This window comes from Mandrillus leucophaeus, unplaced genomic scaffold (assembly GCF_000951045.1).
Source record: "Mandrillus leucophaeus isolate KB7577 unplaced genomic scaffold, Mleu.le_1.0 Scaffold106, whole genome shotgun sequence".
NCBI lineage: Eukaryota > Metazoa > Chordata > Mammalia > Primates > Cercopithecidae > Mandrillus > Mandrillus leucophaeus.
Genome location: NW_012098765.1, coordinates 129,733 through 140,995, shown reverse-complemented (window position 1 = coordinate 140,995; position 11,263 = coordinate 129,733). Strand labels below are relative to the sequence as shown.

The 11,263-nt window shown below is 41.4% G+C and overlaps 1 protein-coding gene across 1 annotated transcript; it reads right to left on the bottom strand.

Moving 5' to 3' along the window:
* Positions 1-4,387: 4,387 nt before the first annotated feature.
* Positions 4,388-7,960, bottom strand: LOC105542501 (putative pregnancy-specific beta-1-glycoprotein 7). Its single transcript, XM_011984084.1, has 3 exons — positions 7,870-7,960; positions 7,253-7,531; positions 4,388-4,543 (listed from the first exon to the last, which is right to left on the bottom strand). The coding sequence occupies exons 1-3, from the start codon at positions 7,958-7,960 to the stop codon at positions 4,389-4,391; spliced, it is 525 nt and encodes a 174-aa protein (XP_011839474.1). The 3' UTR covers position 4,388.
* Positions 7,961-11,263: the final 3,303 nt, after the last annotated feature.

Here is an 11,263-nt window from a genome sequence, read left to right as displayed (position 1 = left end):
ATATCTTTTTTGAACACGTGAATTGGTCATCAGGAAAAGGTCTCAATCACACATACGTTGTGTTCTGAGTCTCAGGGTCACAGGCTAACCCTAAAGCTTTTGTTCTCCACGAGGTCAGAGATTGCTTGTGATGAAGGTTGTGGTTAAGTCTGTAATGCAGATGGTGGAGGGGAGTTCATCCTGTTTTTAGGCATAGCATTGGAATTAAGAATTTTATGTCTGTGTGCGTGATGGCGCAGGGATGTGTAGGAAGACAGTTCTAATTAGGATGTAGAAATTATACTAGGAAGTAGAGGTAACGGAAGTGAGAAGGATTAGTAAATAGAAGAAATGTGAAGTTACCAAATAGGGTAAAGGAGATGCCTGGAGATTTCTGATTAAGTGAATTAACTAGATTTTAGAAAGGTAGTCCTATGCAAGGAAGGTTTCAAAGTCTGGACACAAGAAGTCAAGCAACACTTTGAGAAGTGGTTGAGCTTTATGGGAATGGAGAGAATTACACTATTGAGAGATGTGAAAAATAATGAAGAGGGTTTCACAATGTGAAATTGTGTTTCTCATTTGAATCTGAGAAACAAATGAGGAGAGACTGGAGATAATTATGTCTAAAAGACAATGGGGTACAGGGAGCATAAAGGCCAGGGAGAAAGGGAACTGCAGGAATTAGTGCTGAGAAGCAGGAGTTTGGTGGAGGAAGGAGGAGATCCAGTCCCAGATACAGGCAAATAAGTCTTCTCCCTCTCCCAAGCATGGCAGTCAACTCTGCAGGAAACAGGACAAGAGAAAAGGCCATCATACCTGTCAGTCTTCCTAAAATACAGAAATGACATCACGGCTGCTATATCGGATTATGACCAGGATGCAGGTCCTATTCCTGAACGAGCTGTCATGGAAAGAAAAGAAAAGAAGGAATGGAGGTGACGTTATTTTACAGGGGGGAGCCTCAAGAACAAGCATGTAACATGAGGTATTCTATAACTGTTTCTTCAAGGAATACATTATTTCTGTTGGAAAGTTGATGGGAGATGATTATATTCCTGCAGTTTTGTTCCCCTCTCATCATATTTCTAGGTTGGTGATCAGTCCTCTGTCATTTCTCTACTGCACTCAGATATTTCAGGAAACTTTCAGATGTGAGAAAGGCTGATTGGTATTTTCTATGTCATTAGAACTTTCCACCTTTCCACCTTTTCATGGTTGCATCTTTTTCTCAGTGCCTCTGTGGTGGCAACCATGAATCAGACCCTGCCAGGTGTCCATGGCAGGGACCTGATTGACAGAAGGCCCAGGTCAGTGCATTTCAAATTCACCACCTACTTTGCACAGAAAGCTTCCTTCCCACAGGCTCCCAACAAGGGCGCGAAAGCAAGCCTAGTTCTCTGAGGCTCTCTTTAACTTTAATGGGTGACTGGTTGGAGGATTCCCTATCAGCGTTGCAGAAACTCTCTTAGAACTGCATTGATACCTAAAACTTCTTTCTCTTTCTTTTACACAGAAGTCAACTTTGCATAGGGGTCTGTGGGTTCTCCCATACTACCTTCACGTCTGCCCCACATTCCCTCACAGGTATCTTCCATGATAAATTATCTCATATGTCCAATCCCAAAATGGATACATCTCAGTTGGTAAAAAGTAACAGACCAGACTTGATTCTTTGCACTTAGCTTTTTTCCTTTCTCTACCACAAGTAGTCAGTAGTCATGTCCTAGTTTTTATGTGGAACCTCTCTTTCTATATACATATGGAAATAGGTACTGTTGAGGGGCACGTCCTATGTGCCAGGTCCTGTGCTAAATACTTTACCTGTACCTCATTTAATTCACACACTAACACTGTCAGGTAGACATTATTTCCATTTTGAAAATGAAAAGACACAAGTTTAGAATAGTGTAAAATCTCTCCTGGTGTCATATGGCTAGTAATAGGTGGATCTGAGATTTGATTCTAGGACTATCTGACCTCAAGGTTAATGATGATGGTAGTAATACAGCAGCTGACAGTGGTTCGTCTGTGTGTGGCATCTTGTTTCATTGACTGCATGAAACCTTTAAAAGAATGGTATGAAGCAAGCTCTCTCCTACTTCAGGATATGAAAGAAGAACAAACGAAACCCAAGCACAGTGACTGAAGGACACAATATGGATTAGAGTAGATCAAAATAAAATGGAGAATGGAAAAAGAATAGAGGAAATTAATGAAACCAAAGTTGATTCTTCAAAGTAAAATCAACAAAATTGATGACCATTAACTAGACTGACTAAGAAAAAAAGAGAGAAAATTAAAATTACTAAAATCAGAAATGAAAATGGAGTCCCAGCATGGTGGGTCATCTTTTAATCCTATCATTTTGGAAGGTCACAATGGGAGGATTTCTTGAGGCCAGGTGTTTGGACCAGCGTAGGTAACCTGGGGAGACCCTCCCTCTACAAAAAAATTTAAAAACCCATTACCTGGGCATGGTGGCATGCATCTGTAGTTCTAGTATCTTGGGAGGCTGAAGAAGGAGAATAGCTAGAGCCCAGGATGTTGAGGCTGCAGTAAGCCACAATCACGCCACTGTATTTCAGCCTGGCTGGCCTACAAAGTGAGAGCCTCTCTCTCTCTCTCTTAAAAAAAAAAAAAAGAAAGGAAAAGAAAAAGAAAACAGAAAATGAAGTGAAGTGATTACTACCAATTCTAATAAAATGATGATTATGAAAGTACTGTAAATAATTGTATGCCAATAAATTGGATAACCTAGATTAAATAGATAAATTCCTAGAAAAACACAAAACTATGAATAGTACTATAATCAGTAATAAGATGAATCAATAAAAGCATTTGATGAAATTCAGTATTTTTTCATAATAAAAGCATTCTAACTAAGAATGGAAGGAAACTACCTCAACATAAAGGCAATATGTGAAAAACCCAATGCTAACATCATACTCTGTGGAGAAAGACTGAAAGCTTTCCCTGTATGAGCAGGAACAAGACAAGGACGCTGCTTTTGACAATTCTATTTAATGTAGTATTGAATTGCCTGGTCAGGAAAATTAGGCAAGAATTTTTAAAAAGACATTCAAATTGGAAGAAAGGAGTAAAATTATTTCTGTTCACAGATAACTTGAACTTATATGTAGAAAATCCTGAAGATGGAACAAACCTATTAGAATTAATAAATGAATTCAGTAATGTTGCACAATACAAAATCAACATTCAAACATCAGTTGTATTTCAACACACTAACCTTGAACAATCTGAAGGGAAATTAAGAAAAAAAATTTAATTTGTATTAACATCAAAAAGATTAAAATATTTAGGAATAAGTTTAACCAAAGAGGTGAAATGATAATACCTGAAATCCATAAAATATTGCTTAATGATGGCATCAATAAAATGAAAGACATTTTGTTTTCATGAATTAGAAGACTCATTATTGTCAGGAGGACAATGTCACCCAAAATGAGCTGCAGATTCAATACAATTCCTATCAGAATCTCAGTGACATTTTTGCAGTAAAAGAAAAATCCGTCCTAAAATATATATTGAATCTTATGACTCTAAGAGACAAACAACATTGAAGAGGAAGAATGAGGCTGGAGGACTCACACTTCCTGATGTCAGCATTTACTACAAGGCCCCCGTAACCAATACAGTGTGGTACTGGCATAAAGGAGGACTTAGAAATTAACAAGATAGAACAGAGAGCCCAGAAAGAAATACTTGCATATATGGCCAAATGATTTTCATCGAGTGTGCCAAGATCGTTCAATGGGGAAAGGACAGTGTTCTCACCAAATGATATTGGAAAAGCTGGATATCCAAGGGCAAGAATGAGTGGAACTTTTACCTAACATCATATACAAAAATTAACCCACAATAGATCAAAGATCTAAATGTAAGAGCAAAATCTGCACAACTCTTAGAAGGAAACAGGAGAAAACTTCATGATATTGGATTTCACAACGATTTCTTGGTTGTAACCACAAAAGCATAGGCAACAAATAAAATGGATAAATTGGACTTCATAAAAATCAAAACCTTTTATACATTGAAGAACATTATCAAGAAAGTAAAAAGGCAACCCATGAAATGAGAAAAATATTTGCAACTTATAAGTGTGATAAGAAATTAATTTCCAGAATGCATGAAAAACTACAAGTCAACAACAGCAAACATCCAAAAACCCAATTAAAAAATGAACAAAGGATTAAAATGGAGTTTTCTCCAAGGAAGATATGCAAATATCCAATAAGCCCATGCAGAGTTCCTCAACGTCATGAATACATAGAGATATGCAAATCAAAACCACAATGTGACACCACCTCACACACTTTAGGATGGCTTTGATAAACAACAATGACAACAACACAAAACAAGTGTTTTCAAATAGATGGAAAAATTGGTTACTTTAGCCTGGGACTGACCGGGAGGCTCTGACCATTTACCCACCACATGTAGGTGTAGTCCTGAGTCTTAGGTTTACAAGTTAAGGCTACAGCATTCTTATTCTTAATGGGGTTGGTGTTGTTGCTGGTGATGTAGGGCTTGGGCAGCTCTGCTGTGTGGACAGCAGAGAGAAGATTGTCCAGTGTGGCACCTTTGATCCCTCCACAGGAATCCTTCAATCAGAGTTGGCATCTCACACCTCTCAGCCCTCCTGAGTCCTTGAAAGTCAATAGCTGGTGCATGTGTCACAAGACAGATGCATGATGATCTAAGGGCTCAAAGACTGTGAGGCCGCCTGCTCTGTCTTAGGGAAGCACAGACTTTCTCAAGTGTGAATTGAGCAGCAGTGTTGGGTCACAGACAGACACATCAGTGGGAGTCACAGGCCCAGGTACCCCTCCAAGTCCCTCTCTAATCAGCTGACTGGCTGGCTCACCTTGGGTTCCTTACCTGGAATGTGCAACTGCTGGGCCCCTTCCAAATTCCATCCTACTTTGCCCCCCTAGATGTGATTTCTCTGCAGTTTCCATTTCCAAGGATATTCTAGAGATGAGTAATAATGGGACTTCCCATTGTCCTGAAACCCTGAAGATACTGAGTAGCCTGGCCTGGGACTGGATGTTTCAGCAGAAATAAGACAGGGGAGACCAGAGTCAAGCCTGGAGGTCAGTTCAGTCATCAGGCAGTGGAGACACAAGGTGGGGCAGTTTTCTGCAGGTGTTTCATGATGACTTACTTGTTCCAGTGACCTCCAAAGATAGAGCAGAGTGCAAGGAGTGATCTAGAAAGAGTGAAGGGGTCAGGCAGGAGCTGGTGGCTTGCGAGCAGAACCATGTTCCCTGTTTTGGGTTCTGTAAGTTTCCTCTCCTGCAGAGGACAGGTGAAGACTATGCGGATCTTTCCAGAAACACATGTTGACATTTGCTAAAGCAGAACGGACTGGTGGAAAGGGTGGGAATGAACTGCTGGAAATCTGGTCCTCATGGACCATGTGTGTTTGATGGATATGAGACAAATTTGGGGAGAAGTTTTGAACATTTTCTTTCATTGGACCCTCTACTCTCTGATTCCATGGGTTTGACTACTCTAGGGACATCATGTAAGTGGATTCCAGAGTGAATCTGAGAAGAGACTGTTGGTTGCCAGAAACTGGGAGTGGGGAGAATCAGAAGTTGTTCATGTGTGTGCAGTTTCAGTTATACAAGACTGGGAGGTTCTAGAGATCTGCTGTACAGTTTGATGTCTACAATTCTCACAAATTGAGTATTTCTTATGCATAAGACTTTGGGCAAAAAGTGTTTTTAATTTCTGACATTTCTTGATTCTGAAATATTTGTCATGCAGTTACTGGTTTAGCATTCCAAATCTGAAGGTTTCAAAATCTGAAATGCTCCAGTGAACATTTCTTTTCAGTATCAGATTAGTACGCCGAAGTGGGAGATGATAAGCCAAATAAATTCTTGCTCTTTTTTTTTTCTCTCACCACCTTTCTAGCTTTGTGATTAGTTTTTGGGCAATTCCATACTGGCCATGCTGCACTCGTATATTTTTGAAGGCTTTGATATGTGAGAGAGGCTGATTGCTATTTTGTATGTCATCAAAAATTTCCAACTTTCCGTGGTTTCATCTTTTTCTCGGTGTTTCTCTTGTGGCCATCATTAATAAGAGCCTGTCAGGTCAGATTTAGGACAGATTTTTGTAATTCTGAAAAAATGTTACTGGGATTCTGGTAGGAGTTGTGTTGAATCTGGAGCTCACATTGGGTAGTATTGCTTTCCTAACAATATTGATTCTTCCAATCCGTGAAAATGAAATGTCTTTCCATATCTCGATGTTGTCTTTAATTTCTTTCAGTAATATTTTGTAGTTTTCAGGGTATAACCCTTTGACCTTTTTGGTTAAACTTATTCCAAAATATTTTATTCTTTTTGATGTTAATGTGAATGGAAATTCTTTCTGAATTTCCATTCACATTGTTCATTGTTAGTGCATACTCTAAAGAATGATCTAGAATGAGTGAAGGGTACAGGCAAAAGCTGGTGGTTTTCAAGCAGAAACATATTACCTGTTCTGGGATTTTGATTTTCCCTCTCCCTTTGCAGAGGACACACGGCTCTTCCCTGATAGCCAGATAGGCTTCACTGGAAAACATATTGCCAATGTTCCAGGGATCCACTTACCAGGGACTATGATCCTCTTGATTATGAGATTTGTTCCGCCAGTGGCTGAGTTATGGATGAACCAGATATAGCACCCTCTATATGTTTTAGTGATTTGGGGCATAAAGAATACTTGTGCTGATTGCTGGAACTTCCCATCAATCAGCCAAGAGTGCTCTGCCAGTGGGTGAGAGTCTGTGAGACAGGAGAGCTTGAGGACTTCCCCTGTATGGTAATAGGTGTATGCAGAAGAAATGGTGGGGGCATCCAGGTCATCTGGAGCAAAGAGAATAAAATCACAGCTGATTTTGTCAAAGGGAAGGGAAAATCCTGGTCTGCGGAAGGGCCACAGTGACCCTGTGAGGTAAGTCACAACATTAAAGTCCCAGCCAAATCCCTGCTGTGTTCACTGGTCTGGAGCCTGAGGCACTCACCTGTTTTTCCTATCATAAGCTGTGGAACCTGATTCTCCCATGACAGGAGCAGTCTTTTCTCTCCCACTGTTCATCAAGTATAAGCCTACTCTTAGTAGTCATGGCCAGCTTTGATGTTCAGGGGTAAAAGTCTCCGTACTTGCCCCTGAGAGGGACTGGGAGGCCTGGCCTCTGGCCATGTGTATTTGGGATGGCAGCCTGGCTCAGAGAGGAACAGAAGATACTCACAGAGGAGATTCAGGGTGACTGGGTCACTGCGGCTGGAACTCACTGGGTTCTTCATTTCACATTCATAGGGTCCTGTAGTATCCTTTGTGACAACAAATAGAATGAGAATCCTGTTGTTTTTGGATAGCTGCAACGTGCGACTGTTACGGAGGCTCTGTCCATTTATCCACCACGAGTAGCTGACGTCCTGAGTGTCAGGATCACAGGATAAGATCACAGTCTCCGCGGCCTCCCTGGGGTTTAAGTTGCTGCTGGAGATGGAGGGCTTGGGAGTCTCCACTGTGCAGATAACAGAGAGAAGATTGCCCTGTGTGGCACCTTTGATTCCCCCAAAGACATTTTTCAATCAGTGATAGCCTTTCCCACCTCTAAGCCTACCCCAGTTCTCAAAAGCCCATGGCAGGAGTGTGTGTTACAAGACAGATGCATGGCAATCTGAGGGCTCAGAGATTGTGAGGCTGCCTGCTTTATGTGGGAGAAGCACAGACTTTCTCAAGTGTGAATTGAACAGCAGCATTGGGTCATGGAAAGATATGGGACCAGCAGTCACAGCCCCTGGTGCCTCTCTGAGTCCCTCCCTGTCCAACTGCCTGCCTAGCCCACCTTGGGGTCCTCACCTGGAGCATGCAGTGCTGGAATCTTCTTAGTTTCAGTCTTACTTTGTCCCCCAAGGTATGCTTTCTCTGCACCTTCCCTTTCCAAGGACATCCTACAGATAGATGATGGAACTTCCCATTGTCCTTAAACCCTTTGGGTACTGGGAAGCCTGGCCTGTGATTGTGTACTTCAGTAGAAATAACACAGGGGAGACCAGAGTCAAGCCTGGAGGTCAGTTCAGTCATCAGGCAGTGGAGCCACAAGTTGGGGCAGTATTCCCAGCTGTCTCATAGTGAACTGACTTGAGCCAGTGACCTCTAAAGATAGAGCAGAGTCCATGGGATGACCTACAAAAAGTGAAGGCGACAGGCAAGAGCTGATAGCTTTGGACCAAGACCACGTTCCCTGTCCTGTATCCATGATGTTCCCTCCCCCTTGTAGAGGGCAGGTGATTACCATGTGTATCTTTCTAGAAATACATGTGGATGTTTGCAAATGCAGAACTGATTGGTGGAAAGGCCGAACTTGAAGTGATGATGGAAATCTGGCCCTCATGGACCACACGGGTTTGGTGGCTATTAGACCAATGTTTGGGAAGAAGTCTTGCAGATACTTTCTCTCATTAGACATTCTACTCTCTGATTCTGTGAGTTTGACTACTCTATGTACCTCACCTCAGTGGATTCCAGAATGAATCGGAGAGTAGAATAATAGTTTCCAGGAGCTGGGGTCGGGGGAATAGGGCATTGTTCCGTGGGTGTGCAGTTTCAGTTATGCAGGATGAAGAGGTTCAGGAGATCTCCAGTACAGCTTCATGCCTATAGTTCATACAGATAGTGTTCCATATGCAGAATGCTTAAAACCAAGTGTTTTGGATTTCTAACTTTTTTTTATTTTGGAATATTTGCCGTAGATATACTGGTTTAGCATCCTACCTCTGAAAAATTTAAAATCCAAAATGCTCCAGTGAGCACTTCTTTCTAGCATCACATCAGTGGTCGGAAGTGTTGGATTTTGGAACATTTCAGATTTTGGATTTCTGGATTTGGGATGCTCAATTTGTAATACTGTAATTTTTGCATAAAATGTTGTCAAAAGTTTAGAACTCATGTTATGTTCTGACTCTAGTAACAAAACAAAAAAAGATTTGGGGGAAACATTAAAATGTTGTCATAAGTGGAAAGTTTTACTAATAGTCGAAACATCTAAGATGAATTGCTGATAGTAGTATTTGTCTTGATACCCAATTAAATTTTAGGTGTGCCATCAATTCCAGCAGGATCACATGCTCAAAGAAAGATGCCAAAGATGATTTGAAATTAGCAAGTCCTTTAGTAGAAAGAGTCCCGTTAAAAGGACAGAACTGATCAGTGTGTCAATTACTTAAAGGGGGGAATGATGCTGAATTAAAAGAAGTGATGAGTGTTATGTTAGTAAATATAGAAAGAGCTTCCTGTTTCTAATTTCTGTGTAGAGTTAGGAAAAATGGGGAAGAGCCGAAAACAGGTATGTGAAATGCTTTCTTCATTTTCTCTCAACCTCAGGAAATACAACTCGAGTTTCAGTTTGTGTGAATTAGGAAGAGTCCAAGTGAGACGCCAATGGCTCATGTGCCTCCCACACGAAGAACCCCAACTTATGAAAACGGCATCATCATGAGGAAACAATCATATGTGCCACAGGCAGTAAAACCACCAGATAGCACCCACCTGGCCACCACCAACAGGTCCCCAAAACCACCAGTATTCCCATTACGTGTGTGTTACAGCCTTGGTAGTTGTCCCACAACTACAACATTTAAAAATTGCAATTGTCAATACAAAATGTTACATATGAAGTTGAATATGTTGTTCCACTTTTTTTCCCATCACTCTTTTTGAACTTTCCTGTTTCAGTTTTGGAAGTTTCTATTGAAACATCCTCAAATTAGGGATTCTTTCCTCAGCTGTGTGCATTCTACCAGAAAGCATCAAAAGCATTCTTCATTTCTCTAATAGAACTTTTCTTTTTTTTATTTCTGAGGTGGAGTCTCGCTCTGTTGCCCAGGCTGGAGTGCAGTGGCACGATCTTAGCTCACTGCAAGCTCCGCCTCCCGGGTTCATGCCATTCTCTTGCCTCAGCCTCCAGAGAAGCTGGAACTACAGGTGCCCGGAAACACACTAGGCTAATTTTTTTGTATTTTTAATACAGACGGGGTTTCACCATGTTAGCCAGGATGGTCGTGATCTCCGGACATCGTGATCCACCCACCTCGGCCTCCCAAAGTGCTGGGATTACAGGCGTGAGCCACTGTGACTGGCCATCTCTGAGGGATTTTAAAGAGTTGTTGACTTTTGAGTTTGTTCAGCTTTTTACTTACTCTTAAAAGCGAGTGACAAATTTGAAGCTTGTTATACACCTGACAAGAAACCAAAAGTCTCTAGGAAGTGACGGGAGAATGTGAGCTCCATAGAAGGTTGACGATGGAGTCACGAATGAAATGGGTGAAATCAGCCCATGGGCTTGAGAAACAGCAGGCCTGTCCAGCCTCTGACACCCTGGTGAGTCAGTGCAAAGATTACAACAGTGACAGCAAACTAACATGGCTGACTCCATCTGGCATCTAGTCTCAGGCTGGCTGTCCTCACTCATTCCTGGACATAGGCCAGGCTAACCATGGGAGGAATTTAGTTTATGGTTTAATTTTGAAGGAAGAAAAATATTTCCTCCATAAAACTAATACCCTTACTTTGCCCAGGGATTGCCTTTGTAAAACTGGTGAAAGACCATGAGACTAAGATTATAGGAGGGAACTGAATTCTGCTAAAATGGAGGCACAGTTTCTATAATCTCTTACTGCTTAAATGTCATTTGGTCAGAGTTTACAAAATTTGTAACTAATTGCTGCTATAGATAACATCACTATTGTAGAACCTGAGATTGGTCTTTTGAGAAAGAATGGTCTTTCTCATTCTTTGCATTCTGGCAACCCGCTGATCTCATCCATACCCATGACTAATGACTCAGCCAGTCACGTGGTCCCCATCTAGAGTCAGATTCAAGCACAAACAGATCATTTCCCTCCGCCCGCATGATTCCATCCTCAAAAAATCAGCAGTACCCATTTTTTACTCCTGTGCCCCTGAAACTATCCTTGAAAATCTCTAACCCCTGATCCACTACGGAGGCTGATTTGAGTAATAATAAACCTCCATCCTCCTGTTTGGCAGACTTGGAGTCATTAAAATCTTTCTTTACTGCAAATCACCTTCTGGATAAATTGGTTTTGTTTGTGCAGGAGGCCAGAAGAACTTGTCTGGGAATTGTAAGAGTGGATGGAGGAGTTGTCTATCCATGTTCCATGGTCTTGTCCACAGAACAGCCTTACAAAGGAAAGAGCCCTGGGTGGGGATACAGTAGAAGCTTATTCTCTTA